Genomic DNA, 21682 nt, shown 5'->3' on the forward strand with positions numbered 1-21682 from the left:
TTCTATCTCCACTTCATTCCTAGTGCTCCATCTCCATCTGTTTCAAGCCACTATCATCTCTGGCTGGGGACAGCACAGTGGATACATCTATGTGAGAGTTTGGTATGGAAGGCCCTCCATTCCCTAAGCTTGCATCTTGCCCTTTGGGGGAAGAGCTCTCTTAGGTCCTTGGGTTTCTTGTCTCTGAAATACGATCAATGAGACTTAGGTGTCCTGATTTTGTGTGGATAAATGAATGGTGTTTGCCAAGACTTTAGTGATGGGGCTCCAATTAGAGGCTCTCAGATAAAAGAAACTTGTTAAACCTGAAAGGAAGATCAGACAAGTATCTCGGAGTCCTGGAATAGAAAACATCTTTTTTTTTCTTTTTGAATAACTACTTTGGGAGCCGTCCATAAGCATTAAGAACATACATAAAATGACACACCACTGTTGATAATGAAAAAACCAGCATTTGATCATTTCCAGCTTTATAAATTAAAAAAAAAATGATTCAGTTACAACAAAAAAAGTTTAGATACTTCAGCAAGTATCACCTTGCAGGACCATAATCACATTTAAGCCACTGACTTACTCTTAATGGAAAAAATTCACACTGCATCTAGTTACTGTAGTGTTTCTAAGCATAATTACAGCAGATTGAATGCAATGTGATATACATCAAAATTCATATGGATGTCATAGAATGACAGCATTGTACAAGTAACATTAATGACCTCCAACAAACACATGTTAAATTAGACTGGTCAAGCTAAATGGAATGTTGGAGCCAAACAGAAATGTAGTGGAATTCAGATTGTCTAGTAAGACTTGAAACTATACATTAGGATGATGTAAAAACTAAATAGTGGTAGAACCCTAACAAAATACTAGAGCAACTGTTACAGCCGTCTTAACAGCTTTTAGAAATCTAGCAAATAAAGATAATACCATTTTTGAGAGAGTATAAAACTTTATATACTTCAGCATAACCTATTTGCTTTAAATCAGGCATTTATTTTTAAGACTGGGAGTATATTCCAGCTGTTGCTTTTCATAAAAGTTTTAAAATTAAGCAGATTTAATGCTGGAATGCAGAATCCTCCTTGGGCATAAAACCCCCAAAATGAACTGTAAATATATCTTGGTTCAGAAAGCAAGATATTTGAATCACTTGAAGTTTGCAGTACTAAATAAAATATCAGCATATTTTAGCTAAGCTGTTTGAAGTGCCAAGCAATGATTTGAGGACTGTCCTAATTCCGTGTCCAATGCTGAAAGTAATCTATGTATAAATCTCCTACTTGTTACAGCAGGCCATGGAGAAAGCCAGAAATACTTTTCAATTTCAAGCATAAATTAAGGAAATAACACCTAATAAGCTTGCTTGCTTACAGCACAAAGAAACACTGCCCAAACTCTTAATTCCTAGATGCATATGCTGTTCTCAGTTTTATTTTTTGTTTTAAAGTTCACTGAATAAGAGGAAGGGAACTGGGGAAAGGAGGAGGACTAAATGAAAACATTTTAAATGGAATGGAACAAGTTTGGCTCTTAAATATCTGAACAATAAGATTTTTAAAGGAGCTACATAGGTAGCCAAGCAGATTAAAACAAAGCTGCCTGCACGTAGTTCAAATACAGTTTACCTGGCATAAATGAAGACCATGGAATAGACATCATCTTAATTGCATCTCTAGTATGTGTTTTCCTCTTGTGGGTTTCCAAAACATCTAATGGACCAGGAACAAGAGAAGAGTTTTTAGGAATGGAGACAAATTCACTTTGAATAAGACCCTGAGATTAAAATTCTGCCTTTATTCTATTTAGCTACAGCCTAAACCCTGAGGGTGCTTGGGGAAATTCCAGGATGGGAACTGGTTCAGAGAGTCCAGTCCTGGTAGAGGAAATAAAAGTAGTCAAGAAAGGAGTACTGCTGAGGTGAGGCCCCTGTCACTAGAAATCTGAAAATGAAAACCCAGGGAGATAACAAAGGAAGGCATCAGAGTTATGTCACATTTGCCTAAGCATAATCTCTCTTCCCTTATAATAAAAATTTTAGCAGGTATTTATTTATTTATTTATTTATTTATTTGTGTGCTATGTGGGCCTCTCACTGTTGTGGCCTCTCCCGTTGCAGAGCACAGGCTCCGGACGCGCAGGCTCAGTGGCCACGGCTCACGGGCCCAGCGTGGGATCTTCCCGGACCAGGGCATGAGCCCGTGTGCCCTGCATCAGCAGGCGGACTCTCAACCACTGCGCCACCAGGGAAGCCCTAGCAGGTATTTATTGATCATTTACTGTATGTCATGCATTTTCACCAATGTTTTTATTTAATCTTCCTAACATCCCCATTTTCCCATTTTACAGATAAGGAAACTAAGGGTCAGGGAGAATTTTCATTTTCTAGACTTTAAATGGTTGAGCCCCTGATCACACAGTAAAAACTAAGGACATGTGGAAACCTTGATAACATTTTTGAACAGTTACAAAACACATAAGGGTGGATGATCTTCACAATGAATTTCAGTCTGTTAATACGTACAGTAATATACACACATGCTCCAGACAGCAGTATTGTGTAAGATCGCAGACTCTATAGTGAGACTTCCTGGGTTCAAGCCTGGTTCCATCATTACCAGCTGTGTGGCCTTGGACAAATTCCTTTATCTCTCTGGGACTATTTACCTTATGGGGTTGTTGAAAGGATTACATGACTGAAAATATTTAAAGCACTTAGAGCAGTGTGTGGCGCTCAGTTAATGTTGGGCACCGGTCCCGGTTCATATGATTTAGCCCGGGTACCAGCCCTGGGCTGGGTGACACATAGAAAGCACTCACCCCAAGGATGGTCTCCTGGAATCCTCACATCATCCAACAACGAAATCATTCTTCCTTTCCTACAGTAGAGGGGTCTGAAACTCCAAAACTACCGCACTGTCACACAATCATCTAAGTAGCAGCATTGAAATACAAACCCTACTTTGTCTGCTTTTGAAGTCTGGGCTCAGTAACAAGCACAGAAGCTGGAGGCGCTGGAGTGTGTCCTGTTCTCTGGCAAATCTGAGACATGATCTGCTCTTCCTGCTTACAGGTACAGGGACCCGTGCACACGCATGCACAGGCACACGCACATGCAATATTCCAGTGGGAAACTTCCCCCGTGCCTGTGCCTTTTGCTGACTACACACCCAACCATTTCTGGTCTGAAAGGCACTTTCCCAGAATGGAGTTGACAGCGGTTTCGGAAATGACTCAAACTAATTGAATTCTTGACATGGCGAGATGCTGGGGACATTGGATCCTTCTTATTTCCAGCTGCATGAAAGCAAAAAGCTTTGCCAAACCAAAGAAGATCAAGCCGTGGGAGAGAATACACGTTCAGTGCCAGATGCTCTTTATAGCAGTAAACAAATGGTTCAAACACCATAACATTTTGGTTTTCATAATTCAGTGTCCAGGTGGGGGAGGGTAACAAGCAGAGGGGTGCATGGGAGAATTTTTGCACCTGTCAACAATAAAATAATGATCCTGCTGAGAGGTCCCTTGAAGACGAAACCGAAAATACTTGCAAAAAGTAAGCAATGACAAGATTTCTCATCACACAGCTCCTTACCACCAAACTCCATCCTGCACACACCCCTCTCTCTTACAATTAAAAGGCCTCAGAATTTCCACCATGTAGGAAATTAGTCTCTCTCCCTCTCTTCCCCTTTCCTCCTCCTTCTCATCCTCTCTCTGTTTTTCTCTTCGGGGAAGAAACTCTTTTTTTTTTTTTTTTTTTTTTTTTGTGGTACGCGGGCCTCTCACCGTTGTGGCCTCTCCCGTTGCAGAGCACAGGCTCCGGACGCGCAGGCTCAGCAGCCGTGGCTCACGAGCCCAGCCACTCCACGGCATGTGGGATCTTCCCGGACCGGGGCACGAACCCGTGTCCCCTGCATCGGCAGGCGGATTCTCAACCACTGCGCCACCAGGGAAGCCCGGGGAAGAAACTCTTGAATGTCAAACACTAGACATTATCTAGTACAGACCATCAACTTGAAAGTCAGGAAAACCTGGTTTTGAATCCTTGTTATGGCACATTATGCAAGTTACTTAAACCCTTTGTGATTCAGTTATCTCATCTGTAAAATGGGCTCTTGTTATTAATTTACATTCTGGAAGCTGAAGCTCCAGAAAAGTTGACTGGATAGAGTCACCCTCAACAGCTTTCAAATGTTCTGGTAACAGACACAACCTCTGCCTCCAAATCCACGTCCCTGAGGCCTGAGGTGCTTGCACACTCTCTGTCTCTCTCTCTCTCTCTCCCCTAGGACCCTCTCCCAGTTCTGACAGACTGCAGAGACTGGGTCATTGTCTGTACTATGACCTGTTCTTGCTCACATGGTACCATTTCACCCCAAATGCTCTTCCCTCTCCCTTTTTGTAAAGAACACACACACACACACACACATACATACACATGCGCTCACACACCATCACCCACATGCCCAAGGGCTTTTGTTCCCTAGCAAAAGTGTTCAAATCGACCACAGCAATATTTGGTTCCAGCGTGGAAGGATCAGAAAGCTGCAGCCGGGGCAGGTGCGGTTCCGGGTGTTTCCAGAGATAACAGACCCGTTAGTTCTGACAAATGTTCCGACGTTCCTGCCTCTAATCTGTGCCAAACTTCCCAAATCCAGCCAGAGCCTGGAGCTCCTATCAGACTATCCAGGATGTCTCTGATCTAGTCAGTGGCCGGGTGGCCAGGGCTGCACAGACCAACAAACATTTTTTCTCACATGTCAGCCAGCCACACCCTCCACTCACAACAAACAGAGGCAAGGGGATATGGGAACGAACTGGCCTGGAAGATGGGAGGGGAGGGAGGGACCATGGAGATGATGATGGTAATTCTGTAGCAGAAAGATCACTGGTCTGGAAGGCAGGAGGCCTGAGTCCTAATCCTGGCCACTGAGTGAAGTGCATGCTCTTGGGCCAGTCACTTAACCTCTCTGTGCCTCAGTGTTCTCACCTGTTGTAGAAGTGGGCTTGCCTGGAGGGTCTGAGGGAAGTCTCTCAGGGTAAGGTTTCTATAGTGACCATCTTCAGTCCCGATGGCACATATGGGCAATTAGGGGCAAACCACGGCAGGGCCCAGCACTAACCGGAATTCTCACCACTTCCAGCCACTTCTTTTTTTTTGCGGTACGCGGGCCTCTTACTGTTGCGGCCTCTCCCGTTGCAGAGCACAGGCTCCGGACGCACAGGCTCAGCGGCCATGGCTCACGGGCCCAGCCGCTCCGCGGCATGTGGGATCCTCCCGGACCGGGGCACGAACCCGCGTCCCCTGCATCGGCAGGCGGACTCCCAACCACTGCGCCACCAGGGAAGCCCTTCCAGCCACTTCTGGGTCACACTTTCTCCCCAGTGAAAGGTCAAAAGGAAGGACTCCTGGAAAGTGGGTAAATGACAAAGAGGATTTGTTCACTTGGGGGCAGGGGTCAAGGGTCTGGGCTGGCCCCCTAGTCCTTTTGATGTCCTTTTTAACATTTTTGGAGCCCAAGGCAGGGCCCAAGTTATCTCCAAGCTCCAAGTCCATCTGCCTCTTGGGCTTCAGAGACGGAAACAGAGCTCGCAGCGGCAGTTAAGAGACTTGCCAGATTGCTGGCTGGTCATGGCAGAGCTGACCTAATCCAGGTCCCCTACCTCCTACTCCAGAGCTAGGAAGTGTTGGCATGTGTGACAGCAGTGGTGGCCTCTGTGACAGACAGTGTCAGCTTGTGCTGCAGGCTCCACCATCACTGAGACTTAGAGACAGTGAGAGAACAGTGCAGGTTCCCGTTCCCCTTCAACCTTAAGGGTTCAATTCACCCTTTTTCCTCCCACTTGACATCTGTCTACCCTTGCTGACTGTCCAAACTGTAGACTTGAGACTGCAGCACCAGGGCAGAAGCAGCATCCTAATGTACTCTGTTAGCCAGGACCTACAATTACATAGAGTCAAATATCTAGAATATAATCCTTTCTAGATATAGCTCCTAATGACTCTGTTTCTCTTATAAAACCTTGACTGCTACAGATAATGAAGATATGACATGTCAATATTTGTGGATGCACCTAATGCAGTCCTTCAAGAAACAATTACAGGCTGAAATGTGAGTATTAGAAAAGCTGAAAATCAATGGTCTCAGCAACTATTTCAAGTAACAAACAAATAAAAAAACAAGAGGACCACAAAGAAGAGCAAATCAAACCCAAAGAAAGTAGAAGGAAGGAAATAATAACTAGAAGAGTAGAACATTCATACAATAGAAAAGTCACACAATAGAGAAAATCAACAAAGCCAGGAATGAACTCTTTACAAAGATTAATCAAACTGGTAAACCTCTAGCAAAACTGTTCAAGAAAAAGAAAGAAAATACACTTAACAATATTAGAAATAAAAAGTAACATGTTACTAAAGATGCTACAGACATTAAAATGATAATAAGAGGATATCAAGAATAATTTTACTTCGATAAATTTGACAGTTTTTTAAAACTGGCAAATGCCTTGAGAAATAGAGCATGTCAAAACTGACACAAGAAAAAAGTTAGAAAATATAATACTCCAATATCTATTTAAACATTGAATGAATACTCCAATATCTATTTAACACTGAATGAATACTCCAATATCTATTTAACATTGAATGGATACTCTAGTATTTATTTAAATGTTGACTCTATTATTAAAAACCTTTCCACAAAGAAAATTCCAGGTCCAGGTAGCCTGATTGGTAAATTCCCTCAAACATTTAAAGAAGAAATAGCACCAATCTTAGACAAACTCTTCCAGATAATTGATAAAGAAGAGACACTTCATAACTCAGTTTATGAGGCCAGCATAAATTTAATAACAAACTTGAAAAGGACATTACAAGAAATGAAAATTACAGACCACTCTCTCATAAATGTAGACACAAAAGTTGTAAACAAAATATTAGCCAACAGAAACTATTTGTGTGTCAAAAATCACTGAACTGTACACTTAAAAGGGTGAATTATTGTGTATAAATCATATCTCGATAAATCTGACTTCTAATAAAGAAAAAATGGATCTTAACTCACACATTATCAAACTTCCAATGATTGTAGATATACATAAATGTGAAAAGCAAAACAATAAATCTCTTAGAAAAAAATAGGAAGATGTCTTCATGACCTTGAGGTAGGCAAAACTTTTTGTAACAAGTTTTTAAAAACTACTAATTATAAGGGGGAAAACTGATCAATTTGACTACATTGAAATTCATATCTTCTGTTCATCAAAAAGCACCATTAAGAGAGTAAAAACTTCAGCCACAGTCTGGGAGAAGATATTTGTAGTACATATATCCAACAAAGGACTTTATTCCAGAATAAATAAAGAACTCCTACTAATCAATAAGAAAATTGTAGATAACCCACTTCACAAAAGAGGATATCCAAATGTCTAATTTTATTAGTCATCTGGAAATATAAATTACAACCTCAGTGTAGCCCACTGCATATTCACTAGAAGACTAAAGTGGAAGAGATAGGCAATAGCCGGTATTGGTGAGGATATGGAACAACTGGACTTTTCAAAACATTGGTATTAGAAATGTTAATTGATACAATCACTTTGGAAAACTGTCAGCATTTACTCAAGCAAAACACTTGCAAACCCTATTATCTAGCAGTTTTACTCCTAGGCATATATCCAACAGTAATATGTACACATGTTCAACAAAAGACAAGTACAAGCAGCACTATTAGCAATAGTCAAATACAGGAGACACCCCAAATATCCATCAGTAGTAGAATGGATAAATAATGATGATATAGTCATACCATGGAAAACTAAAGACAATGAAAATTCTACAACAGCATGCAAGAACATCATGTTGAGTGACAAAAGCCAGATAAAAAAGAATTCATACCATATGATTCCATTCATATAAAATTCAAAAATAGGCAAAGACAGTATAAGTTGTTAGAAGCCAAGAGATGGGTTATCTTGCTGTTTTGGTTTATTTTTTGAGATTGGTTACTCTTGAGGAAAGTCTCAATGACTGGCAGGGTAGTTGAGGGGGTTTCTGGCGATGGGGTTGTAATGTCTTGTTTCTTGATTTAGGAGCTTGATTACATGGATGTGTACAGTCTGTGAAAACACTGTACACTTGTGATTTCTGTATTATACTTCAATGAAAAATGTTTACATCGAAAAAATTAAGTGGATGGGAACATGGCAAAAATTGTTGTATCCATTTAACCAAGGAAAATTGAGTAGGGGAAGAATTAGCTTTAGGACAGAAGACTTCAAGAATCTGAGCCCATTTGCCAAAGATCTGTGTGATTTTCCTTCAGGCTCCACCATTAGGTAGAAGGACTGACTGAGGTCAGTCAGCAATTTGAAGAGAGTGTCACAGAGACTGACCAGTCCTTTATGAATGCAGAGTCTGATGGCATTCTGGGCCTGGAATAACCCTGCTTGGCTGCTGAAAGGGTGACCCCGGTGTTCGACACAGTGGCCCAGAAGCTGGTGGATCTACCCGTGTTTTCCGTGTACACGAGCAGGTAAGGCCCATCAGACCCACGAGGTTAAGGTTATGACTATAGGGAAACAACACATCTAGACTTAGCAGTCACAACACCTGGGTTGGAGCTCTTGCTTGGTCTTGTATCAGCTGTGTGATTTGGGGCAAAACACTTACCCTCTCTGAATATTCAGAAAATGGGGTTTGTCTCAAAGTTGTTGAAAAAAGGACTTTGTAAACTGTACCACACTGGAGTAATTAAAGAATCTCTGGGACTGGACATTCATTTATGCAGTGAATAAATATTTATCAAGCCCCTATTATGTGCTCACCATGTTGCTAGGCACTGGGAACACAATGGAACAAGAAAGACAGTCTCTGCCCTCAAAAAGCTTAATTCTAGAGGGAGGAGGTGGAAAAAAAATTAAAATGTTAGTTGACAATAAAATAATTACACATTAATGGATGGAATAACAAAATGTAGTATATACATACAACAGAAAATTATTCAGCCCGAAAGAGGAAGAAAATTCTAACAGTAGTGGAGTTCATAGAGACAGAAAGTAGAATGGGGGCTGCCAGGGCCTGGGGAAGGAACAAGCAGGAAGTTATTGAACAGGTATAGAATTTCAACTTTATAGCATGAAAAGGTTCTGGGGATTGGTTGCACAGACATGTGAATATACTTAACACTACTGAACTGTACACTTAAAAACGGCTAAGAGGCTCGATTTTATGTGTTCTTTGCCAATTTATACAATTTTTTTTTTTTGCAGTACGCGGGCCTCTCACTCTTGTGGCCTCTCCCATTGCAGAGCACAGGCTCTGGACGTGCAGCTCAGGGGCCTAGCTGCTCCGTGGCATGTGGGATCTTCCCAGACCGGGGCATGAACCCATGTCCCCTGCATTGGCAGGCAGACTCTCAACCACTGCTCCACCAGGGAAGTCCCAAATACAATTTTTTTAATTGCATATGTGGTTGGAAAAGGTCATGAGACTCACCAGCCCTTGGACATGTTTACCTGGGGTCCTGGGAGGGTCAGGGAGGAGATTTCTTACCTCTCTGACTGCTTCCCAAGGAAACTTGGCCTGAGCTTACCCTGTTTCAGCAGAAGTCCATTTCCTTCGCTCTCCTCTCTCACATGGAGAGCCTTGAATCTCCTCCATTACGTGGCTTCCTCTCCAGCCTGATTGCAGTGGAGACCAGGCCTGGACGGAACTGTGAGTAAGAGGGCTGGTGTCTGGACACCTTGCTTCTTCCCTTCAGAGCTTCCTTCTCCCTTTGGGGCTGGAAAGATGTGAATTGTGGTGGAAAACAGCAAAGACTTTGCAGTCAGACTGACCCTGGATTTAAATCTCCCCCTCTTGGGACTTCTCTGGTGGCACAGATGTTAAGAATCTGCCTGCCAATGCAGGGGACATGGGTTCGAGCCCTGGTCCAGGAAGATCTCACATGCCGCAGAGCAACTAAGCCCGTGCGCCACAACTACTGAGTCTGCGCTCTAGAGCACGGGAGCCACAACTACCGAGCCCACGTGCCGCAACTACTGAAGCCCGCGTGACTAGAGCCCATGTTCCACAGCAAAGAGAAGCTACCGCAATGAGAAGCCCACACACCACAACAAAGAGTAGCCCTTGCTCGCCGCAACTAAAGAAAGCCTGCGTGCAGCAACGAAGACCCAACACAGTCAAAAATAAATTAATAAATTTTTAAAAACAGAAATCCCCCCTCTTGCATTACTTCATCTCCATGAGCCTCATTTTTCTCAAATGGACACTGGGTTGACATGAGAATTAATAAGATGAGGCAGGGAAAATTCCTAGCACAGCGCCTTGCATAAAGGCCATCAACAAACATCAGTTCTTCCCCCCTCGTGCCTTGAAAACTGTTTTCCTTGGATTCCCACAGATATCTACTTCCCTTCCCCTTTACTGCCCTGCATACAGGGCCCCAAGTTTTGTCTTTCTCTGATCCTTTTCCTCCTGAAAACAAATCAGTTTTAAGTCTTATTTCTTCAGGATCCTGCTAGGTGGCAGAACATATTCTGAGAAATCAACCTAATATTAATAAATATTCAAACTCCAGTAAGTCACTTAGTGTTCAATTAGCAACTTTGCCTAACACAAAAGAGTGAATACTGTGGAAATTCCAGGCACCGCCATAATAGTGGAGAAGATACTTGGGGCAAAAGAGTCTTTGGGGGTGCCTCAAGTTGCATGGTGAATGCACACCCCATGATGGTCTTGGCCTAGGTGCTGCATGAGTTCTGCTTGATCAGATCTGTGGTCTCCATTTCTCACCTCCCTACCCCTTCTATCCAAGAAGCAGGAGGATATTCACAAATCATTGAGCAGAATTGTTTCTATTGTTTGCCCAAGAGGCTCAGACTAATCAACTTGCAGCAGTCAGAAGCCCTGGTCTCAAAGCGCAGGCTGATATTTCTGCCTATCTAGGTACTTGGTGTGAGTGACCAGACCAAGAAGCAGGGGCCTGGCTGAGGCGCGCCCCTAAGGTTTTCCAGTGGCCCTTCCTTGACAATCTGCCTTTCTTTCCATGCAGTGACACAGGAGGTGGTGCAGGTAGCGAGCTGATTTTCAGAGGCTATGACCACTTCCAGTCACCAAACAAGTCTACTGGCAGATTGCAGTGGACACGTAAATATCCTCCACAGGGTAGTTACAGAATGAGGGAAGAACTCATAAAAGGCTGAACTGAAATTGGATTAACTAAATTGACCTGAATGAAACTGCTGGTCACTGAGAGAGGATGCTGGGAGCTGGCTGCATGAGGCTAGAATATGGAGGTGCTGAGCAGAGGGGCAGGACGGGGCAGAAGGCACATGGTACCAACTCTCAGCTTCCTTTCTCGTACATGTGGTATATCTTCAATTCAACAGACAGTAAAGCCAACTACTCATTCAACATTAATTAACATGTAAGGCAAGGGCTGAGTGACACAGGGGTGCAAAAGCTAATTGGACTCAGATTTTGCCTTCACAAATCATTGCAGAAGATGACACCTATATACAAACTACTATCATGTAGAGTAGAAGGTGGTCATTACTCCATGAGATGGACCACCAAAGTGGCCCAGCAGAAAGGGCAAGACCACTTCTATCTGAAGAACTCCTCAAGGGTTTCATGGAGGGGGTGGCATTGATTGAGTCTACTCACATACACACACAGACACACAGACAGAGGCATGGAGCAATCAGGGAAAGTGGAACTAGATTCCTGCCACATACCTAGCACTGTACTAGACAGTGCAGGAATTCAAAGAAATGTAATTGTAGTTTCAATTCAGCTGAAGATAAGTTCTGCAAGGGGACAAGCATGTGCTAGGCACAGAGTTACAAAAGCCAAAAAGGCTCCAATGTTTACTGTCTACTGAGGGTTTTTCAAACTGCAAGGATTCACCCATTTATGGGTCCTGACATCATTTTAGGGGATCGTGACCTACATTTTTTAATGAAATGGGCTAAAATAGAAAATATCAGAGTGCACTTCACATATTAAGGTTAAGTACAGTGTCATGAAATTTTTATTTCCTGCGTGTGTGTGTGCATGTGTGTGTGTGTGTGTACTGGGTCAAGAAGTAAATGTATTTCCTGCTATTCATCTCAGTCAAAAAAAAAAAGTATATATATATATATATTGAGAAACACTCACATGGTGAGAGAGACCAAAATGGAAATTACTAACGTGCTTCAGCAGATTAGAGAACCCAGCAGAGAGTGGGAGCTGCTGGAGTGCCAGGGAAGCTTAGGGGGAGAAAGGGGAAGGGACAGGTAAGAGTAGCTGACGATGCTTCCTTTGTCCTCAGAATCCAGGTGGGAGGCACCATGATGTTCTTCTCCGAAGGCTGCAGGCCATTGTGGACCCAGGCACCTCCTTCATCACAGGCCCCTCAGGCAGTAGCAAGCAGCTGCACAGACCACTGGGGCAGAGCCCATGGACGGGGAATTGGGAGGCCTCTGAATGGATCCTCTGTGTTGTGTTTTCATACACTGTGTGGAGTGTGTCAACATCGGTGTCTTGCCGGATGTCACCTTCACCATCAATGGGGTCCCCCACACCCTCCAACCGACTGCCTACACCCTGCTGGTGAGAATTGTTTCCTTATTCTGCAAGTCACAGGGCCATCCTCACATGGCTGTCACTTCCCCTTTCCAAACAGTAGCCTGTACTAAGGGTGCCTTTACCCCTTGCCCCCCTCCCATCTTACGCAGCTCTGCAAGCATTCCCTCCGGGCGGGGTGGTACTGCCAGTGGCGGAAACACCACTAGGCAGGTTCTAACTTCCTGTTCTGCCATGAGGCAGCAGCAAACCTTGGACAAGCCATTTAATGAGGTTTTCTGACATGTCAGGTAAGACTTTTCAACTGACAAAACTTAATCTCTTCAACCACCAAGTCAGACTGGGATATTATTAGCCCATTTGATAGATGAGGATACTCAGAGAGTTACATGGTTCAAGATATGAGCTGCTAGAGGTAGGGGGATACAGAATAAGGTTATATCTCTTCTAACATTCAAGTTAACATTCTCCTCAAACAAGAAAATGTCTTCTTGCAGGCGATTGGTAAGTTTGGAGAGTGAGGTAGAAAGGGGACTTCCAGGTGTTTTGGAAATCTGTGATGCCAAATTTTCAATATCGCGTTTCTTTGGCAACACACTTTAACACACCGACTTTGCCCAAGAGTCACCTGCAGCATCAGGGTGACTGCACCAGGATGGAAGCACTAAGGTGTCGACAGAGGGCTTTACCTACCCCCATAACTTGATCTCCATTCACCCCTTCCCAAAGCCACCAAATATAAACAGACAATGCAAGTGAAAACAAATGTTTTGCTTTAAAACACAAGCTTCATGTCAAGTTTCCTAAGCTCCTCCAACAAAGGAATTGTAGAGCTGCCACTGTGAACATGATGCTGAGGACAAGCTACACATTTCAACTGTGCTAAGTTCATTAGTCTATACACCTTGCCCCACTCCAACACCCCACACTCTCTTCCCTTCACCCCATGTGAGTCCCTGCTCACACGCATACGCTTCCCTGTACCCATTGTGGTGCTATTGTCTTTTTATGCTAGCAGTTTTCAATCAGAGCCACCTTAATCCATCGAGGATGCCGTCATAACTTTGCATTTTTATCCCCTTCCTCTCAAGAAGACTCTTGAAGCTCTCAGTGAATTTTCCAAACCCTCATCAGCAACCTCAAATTTCAAATGGTTGTTGGAAAGACAACTCCTGCCTGTTAGACCCCAAGTCTTTACCAAACTAAATAAGGTTGGGAGAGGTTATACTCCTCTCGCAGATCAATGGATACCTACTTGCCTTATAACTTGAAGGAGCCACTCAAATGACTCTTCCCAGAACTTAAGAGAATAGCAGTGGCTAGCCACTTACAGAGCAATTACTCTCCCTTAAAAAATTAAGTTGATCTTTGCTAGAAACTAAAGAAACCAGAATGTAAGCCAAGATCTTCTAATGCCAAACCTTTTGCTGTTCCAGCCATGCAACAAGGTTTCAGTTTTCCCAATCGTTAAGATGGTGGTAAGGAGTGGAGGTGTATAACAGATGAACAATTATCAAAATTGTAGAACTTAGAAGCCAAGACCCACATATATGAAATTGTGCAAACACTTTTTTGAGTAAACATGTATAGGTATATGAAACGGAAGAAAGAACCAACCAGCCAAAATTGTGAAGTGGCTGTCCAAGACCGTTTGGTATAGCTACCACTACTACACAGTACAGCCTCTAGACAGCACCACTTCCTTCTTTCTCTATACGTCATTTATATTCTTCTTTCCAATTCCAGAAATTCATGGATGGAATGAAGTTCTTAATCAGTGGCTTTCAAGGTTCTGACATCCAACCTCCAGCTTGCTTCTTCCGGACCCTAAGCAATGTATCATTAAACAGCTTTACTGCCTTTGACCATGGGAATAACCATGTGGGGCTGGCCCCAGCAGTCCCCCAAGCAGGGGCCTTGTGTCTGTGCCAGCCCCCCTGGAAATTCACTTGGGCCTATTAGGTTGGGACATTCTCCACAGCTCTCAAAGTTATTTTCAATAGAATGCAGTGGGCTCCCCTGGTGGCGCAGTGGTTGGGAGTCCGCCTGCCGATGAAGGGGACATGGGTTCGTGCCCCGGTCCGGGAGGATCCCACGTGTCACGGAGCGGCTGGGCCCGTGAGCCGTGGCCTCTGAGCCTGCGCATCTGGAGCCTGTGCTCCACAGCGGGGGAGGCCACAGCAGTGAGAGGCCCGCGTACCGAAAAAAAAAAAAAGAAATTAAAAAAAAAAAAAATAGAATGCAGTTTTTCCAGAGCTGCAACCTGAATTAGAATGAAACAGAGCATGAGAACACACACATACACACTCACACACATACTTCATACACCCACGTACACACCAACTCCACCAACATCATAATGGAAGAATTAAGCTGTATGCCCATACTTTTTATCGCTTTTTGCTAATGTTTTATTATGGAAATTTCCAAACATGCGCACAAGCAGAAATTATAGTACAATAAATCCCTGTGCAGCCCCACTCAGTTTCCACAACCCATCAACACACGGCAGGGCCTGTTTTATCTGTTTTACCAGCTACTCCTCTCTCCAGCCCCACATACCTGGATTATTTTGAAGTAAAATTCTTAGCATCACATCATATATTTCTCCATAAACCCTTCTAATACAGGTATCCCCTGTTTTTCAAAAGTTCACTTTATACCACTTTGTTTTTGTGAAAGACCTACATTAGTACCTGTTTTCCCTAAACTAAAGGAATCCAAAGAGGATTTTTGCACTTATGAAAAAAAGGCAGAAATCGAAAAAAGCAGTCAGTGTTTGTTCTGCTGCAAGCTTTTATAGAGGCAGGGCATATACCCAAGCAGTGAGAGTGGTACCACCAAGCTCCTTCTTGGGAACTACACTCAGCATCTGAGCATCAAGCCTCCATAGCTTTGAACTGTATCTGTGAGCATCTGAGCTTTATCTTGATTTAATTAGTGTGTCCATTAGCAAGATGTGTCCATTAGCATAGTTTCATAGGAAACTTCTACTTTCAGATAGCAAGGGAAACCAGTATTCTTTTTTTTCTTTTTTTGGTTAATTTTATTCAAGCATAGTTGATTACAATGTTGTGTTAATTTCTGCTGTACAACAAGTGATCCAGTTATACATATATATATTCTTTTCCATTATGATTTATCACAGAATATTGAACACAGTTCCCTGGTGTGGGAAACTAGTATTCTTAAATGTGCTGTCAGTGTTCAGATGTTTCCTATTGCCTCATAAATGTTTGGTCATTTTTACAGTTGACTTGTTTGTGTCAGGATTCAAGGTTCACACAGTACATTTGTTTGAAATGTCTCTTTTCTTCCATAGCTTCACATTCTGAACTTCACTGGTTGAAATCCAGAGCTGTCATGTAACATGGGTGTCTGAGTTCATTGTTCCTACAAAATGATAGTTAGACCTAGAGGCCTTATTTCGTGGAAAGAACACTTCATAAATGGTGCTGGGTACCTCTACTGTATCCCATCGGGGGCAGATAGTGCTGGGCGCCTCTCAATTTGTAACGTTAGGACTGATGGGCGGGTTCCCGAGTTGTCAGCCTCATCCACCCACGATAACGTTCCCTTCAGCGTTTGAGCTAAAGGTTTCAGCAGCCATTAATGACCCTCGCTTAGATCCACACTATCACTAGGGACTGAAAACAGGGATTTTTCTAATTCTATTTTTCCTCCTGTATTTGTCAGCTGGAACTCTTCTATAAAAAACAACCCTTTCATTAACTATTGTCCACTATGAGGGACAGCTCATACAAGAAAGGCAAGATTACCTGCTTCTTTCCCTTTATTTACCAGCTTTCAGAATAATGAGTATGTTTCAACTTAACGGCCATTTTTTAATGCTCAGATCACCCCACCTTTATAGCCAGTGGGCGCCCCTTCAATTTAGCTCCTGTGAACTTTTGACTTGACCTCAATACAAAGAGATGTTCGGGGCCCATTTTCTCACAGTTCTGGTTCCTTGCAGTGTGTTCATGTGTTTGTTGTAAATGAAAATATTTCAGAGTACATGGGAGAGGGGTGGTTGGAGAGAAAGAGAGAGGGAGAGAGACTCTGAAGGAATGCTTTCCACCTTTGGGAACCAGGGCCCATCCTAAGGGAGATGATATGGGGAAGCTGGGTTTAAGAACCATTCTTTGTCACTAGAAACAGCTAGTCTTTCTTTTCCTTCTTTTCAATTTTGCTTTTTTCAAAATGGAAATATCTTCAGAGTTTTTCTTGTTCTAAAATATGTGAAAGTCCCCCATGAACCTCCTCCTCAGAGATAAGCATTACTATCAATTTGAAGTTACCTTACGCAGACTTTTTTCCTTGCATATGTAAACAGAGATGGCTATTGGTAAGGAAAACTTTTTCTTTTCTCATTTAACAGTAGATTTCCCATCAGTACATTCTTCTAACTCATTCAGCACAGTGTCAATTTATTTGTCAAACCCTCTCTTTTTTTTTTTTTTTTTTTTGCGGTATGCGGGCCTCTCACTGTTGTGGCTTCTCCCGTTGCGGAGCACAGGCTCCGGACGCGCAGGCTCAGCGGCCATGGCTCACGGGCCCAGCCGCTCCGCGGCATGTGAGATCTTCCCGGACCAGGGCATGAACCTGTGTCCCCTGCATCGGCAGGTGGACTCTCAACCACTGCGCCACCAGGGAAGCCCTCAAACCCTCTCTTAATAAATATTTGTTTTGTGCCAGGTGCTAAGAGACACACCCCAAGACCTGCAAGACAACTGGGGCAGGCCCTGGCTGTCACTTCTGGCAGCAGGGGTCGTGGAAAACACACCAGGCTTAACCCTAACCCTAAGCCTGTATCCACGTCTGTGCTCCACCCCTCCTCAATCTGGCATCCTTGGCTAATTACTTTGTGTCTCTGGGATATTCTCCCTGCAGAGCTCTTGGGAAGAGTTGAGCTTATCTGGATGGAAGCGCTTGGCTCATAATGTTAGCATCCCTTCCCTCTAAGCATCAGGATCCAAGAAGTTCACAGCTACACACATGCACACACTTTTTTTTTTAAGTCAAAAGCAGCATAGTGGAGCGGTCAACAACACAAGCTCTGTGAGGGTGGGGCGCCAAACTTTAGAGGGCATCCCTGCAGACTTTCTCCTCAAGGGTGATTTCTACATGGGCAGCAACCCTGATGTGCTGGCTTGGACCCTGAGGGTCCAGGAGCCTGAGTGGTGGAGGTTAGAGTATGAAAGTGATGCTTCAATCACATCTGTAGGAAGTGAAATCACGCTCAGTCCCAAGGCTGCCCGAACCCAGTTCTGCTCTGAGCACTCTAGTCCCTCAAGGCAGAAGTGATGCTTTCAGTCAGTGTGGACTAAACTCCTGCTGCCTGTGTAAACCTACTTAACCCTAATAGCTGCTTTGTGTTTTCCACAACTGACTTTGGCTCTTTGTGACCTTCACATCAGTGGTTATTACCTCTGAAATCCAGGACCGTGTCCCATGTCCCATGTCTGATACTAGGTCACCACCTCTCAGGGGTGGGCCAAGAGGTCTGGCGAAAGCTTCACTGTGCCCTGGGAATTGTTAAAGGGCGCCGTATTCATTTCCTAGGGCTGCCATAACCAAGTACCACAAATTTAGAGGCTTAAGACAACAGATATCTATTGCCTCACAGTTCTGGAGGCTAGAAGACCCAGATCAATGTGTCAGCAAGGCCATGCTCCCTCTGAAATCGTAGGGGAGAAACTTTCCTCACCTATTCCAGGCTTCTGGCTGGAATCCTCAGCATTCCTTGGTTTGCAGCTGCATCACTCCAATCTCAGCCTCCGTCACCCCATGATGCGTCCCTGTGTGTCTCTGTCTCTGTGACTCTTCCCTCTTATAAGGACACAAGTCCCATCAGATTAAAGGCCCACCCTACTCTAGTATGAACTCACCTCAATTTTTATTTATTTATTTTTTTTTCGGTACGCGGGCCTCTCACTGCCGTGGCCTCTCCCGTTGCGGAGCACAGGCTCCGGACGCGCAGACTCAGCGGCCATGGCTCACGGGCCCAGCCGCTCCGCGGCATGTGGGATCTTCCCGGACCGGGGCACGAACCCGTGTCCCCTGCATCAGCAGGCGGATTCTCAACCACTGCACCACCAGGGAAGCCCCCTGCTCTTATATTTGACTTTTGGCTTCTTAAAATCCTTTTAGGAGTTTTCGGTGTTTTGTTGTTCTTTTCTTGTCTTTTCTCTTCTTTCCCTCACAACAAATCTGTAAATTAGGCAGAGGAGGTTTTCTTACCCTGTTTTGTAGATGGGGAAATTGGGGTATAAAACAATGACACCATTTGTCAAAAGTAGAGATGAAGGTAGAATCCATGTCTCCCAGCTCCTAATCCACTGCTTCTGATTCATCCTCCTCCCCCATCCAGGTAGTTGCCAGTTCAGGATATCTCAAAGGCAAGGATGAAAGGTAGATTCTAAACAGTCCCCCTAATAATGTTTACTTGTTAAAATAAAAATGTATAAGCTGCTGAAAAGTTAATGGTTGCTGACCCCGAAAAGGATCCAAACAGCGTCGTCATGTCTGCTCCTACATGGAGATAAGACCCTGCCAAAGGATTCCGGGGAGCCTGCTATTTTTGTGTGTCGAGTATCACTTCCTTTGAGGAATTGTTCCCCTCCTGTTCTGAGTCCTGTAGCCTCTCCTGGTGGTTCCTGGGTTCCCGTCATCACCAGTGACATTACAGGGGAGGACACAGGCCTCAAGTCACACCTGTCAGACTCTCTCTCCTGGGAATGGGAATCTTGAGTGGGACCCCACAGGACAGAGGGGTGCCTGGAGCTGAGCCGTGCATGGCAGGCACACAGAGAGAGCCCCCAAGTTCCCAGTGCCGAGGTCGCAGGGCTACCCTTCTTCTGTCCTGCTGTGTCTGTTCTCAGCTAAAGAACTCTGGCACATGCATCTCACTGTAAGAGGGAGCCTGGGATGACTGTTCTGTGTGGGAGTCGGTGGCCTCAGGACTGTGAAGTCTGCTCTTTTCTCTAAGGAAAGTCCCAAAGCGTGTCTCAGTGACTTTGGCTGGGGAGCCCTTAAAAGAAGAACTTGTGCTTATGAGGATGGTAAGGGGAGAGGAGCTATGTGAGAACTTACCCAACACCCCACACACTTGGGGTGTGTAAAACACATCAGGGTTTAGAGCTACAAGTCCAGGCCTCAGGACCATAGTATGCCCCCTCTCCTCAGCTTCAACATCTGCCCTCATCTTTTCAACACTTGCCAGGTTGTGACATAACACTAGTTTCTATAACAATGAAACCCCCAAATCACAGTGCCTTAGCACAATCAAAGTGCATTCCTCGTTCATGGAGAGGCCAGTTGAAGATGATTCAAAACCCTGGGATCCATCTGCCTTGTGGTTCCCACATCTCCTAGGACCTCAGAGTCCTTCTACTGTCCTGTGGACAGGGATGGAGTATGGCAGCTTCCGCAAGAAGTCTTCCCAGGCCAGGTTTGAAAGAGGCCCAGTACTGGCGGGACACTTCTCTATATCCCTTTGACTTGAGCTCTATGGGACCAGGGGCTCTGTCTTGTTCACCGTCCTGTCCATTGGCTAAAATGTGGTCCATGACCATGCCTGTCTACAAGGGGTGGGAAATGGCAGTGAGCTGTGGCCTGGTGGTGTAAGGGGGTTGAATGAACACTGGTCGTCTCTGCCTCACCAGGCCTCTGGCTGGGATCCTTTCCTTTCTCCTGATTCTTAAATGTGAGTATGTCTCAAGTTCTGCCTCAGCCCTCTTCTCGCTCTCTCATTCTCCTCTCTCCATTTCCTTCCCCTCTCCCACATCGGGGATGATGTGTCTCTGCTGAGTGCAACCTATGGAGACAACCCCTGTGTCAACATCTCTAAGCAGACGACCTGTAAATCTATGACCTTCTCAAATTAGCTCCTGTATCTCTGTTTCTCATCCTGCACTATCTAGCCTGACCTCTTGTCCTACAATTCATTCATTTACCCAACAAATATTTATGGAGTCCTATCTTGAGCCTGGTTCCTTAAGGGGAAAATTTTTTTTAAATGCCTGAGTCAGAAGCTTATATTTAACATTTTATTGGGAAGTTCAATTTAAAGGAAGTAAGAAAGGGGGAAAGGGAAGTGAAGAAGAAAGAGAAGGGGAATAGGTACAAGGAGGTGGGTTTCCAAGCTGACTACAGATTTGCAGCAAACCCAGGCACCTCCAGGAAGGCGGTAGACTGAGGGCAGCTCAGAATGGACCACTGGCAGGGCAGTGGTGAGGGCCAGAGGTGAGTCTGAACCGTGTCTTATTTCCACTGATAAAATACAAGTATCCATCTTGTGTCCCCCAAAGGGTCTGACACACTCAGATTATGGAATGAATGTGTGCAAGAGGGAAGAAAGGAAGGGACTTCAATGAATGCAGTGTCAGGGCCTCCCCTGCAGAGTAGAAGCTGGACGCCATTTTCCAGTGGAGCATGTGTCAGAGGAAGAGAAGGAAAGTTTCTGACTTTTGATCCATGCAGACAGAGGAAGTGGGGACTAGAGCCTGAAGGTGGTTAGTGACTTGGCTTCCAAAGGTGTTACGGGTAGTTTGCAAACATCCCCGAAAAGTATAAATTTCAGTCCCATATTCAGAGGCTGTAATGACTCGCTGAGGACAGTTCACTTCCCCTACCCAAAAGCACCCACAGCAGCCGTCGGGCCCATGGTAACTTTTACATGTTCTCTGAAAGAGACTCAAATGTGCCGCTATTACCTCTACAGATACCCGTCTCTCTCTCCCTTTCTCTCTCTGTCTCTGTCTCTGTCTCTCTGTCTCTGTCTCTGTCTCTCTCTCTCTCTCTCTCACACACACACACACACACACACACACACACACGTTCATTTAAAACCTGATCTCAGAAAAGCAGAAGAATCGGGGGGGCAGGGGATTCCAAAGGGCACCAAATTAAGGGCAAATTGGCTGTCATAAACCAGTGGTTGTCCTGAGGGCAAATTGATGCACCCTTTCCGAAGTAAACAAGTGGAATATGCCCTAAAATGTTTCCAAATTTAATGTATCCTGTCCAATACTACATTTCATGGAAATCACTGCACCCTCCCTCCAGGCACGTTTGCTAGTGAAACAAAGAAATGAGCTTCAA

General features: G+C 44.4%; 1 protein-coding gene across 1 annotated transcript in view; it reads left to right on the forward strand.

Moving 5' to 3' along the window:
* Positions 1-14539, forward strand: part of CTSE (cathepsin E) — a 51283-nt gene extending 36744 nt beyond the window's left edge. The window contains 7 exon segments of the mRNA XM_059063318.1: positions 8344-8540; positions 11061-11110; positions 11113-11155; positions 12324-12364; positions 12367-12465; positions 12507-12604; positions 14324-14539. Of these exon segments, the coding sequence (XP_058919301.1) occupies positions 8344-8540; positions 11061-11110; positions 11113-11155; positions 12324-12364; positions 12367-12465; positions 12507-12604; positions 14324-14539 (744 nt within the window).
* The last annotated feature ends 7143 nt before the right edge of the window (positions 14540-21682 follow it).

The sequence above is a fragment of the Kogia breviceps genome, chromosome 1 (genome assembly GCF_026419965.1).
Source record: "Kogia breviceps isolate mKogBre1 chromosome 1, mKogBre1 haplotype 1, whole genome shotgun sequence".
Taxonomy (NCBI): domain Eukaryota; kingdom Metazoa; phylum Chordata; class Mammalia; order Artiodactyla; family Physeteridae; genus Kogia; species Kogia breviceps.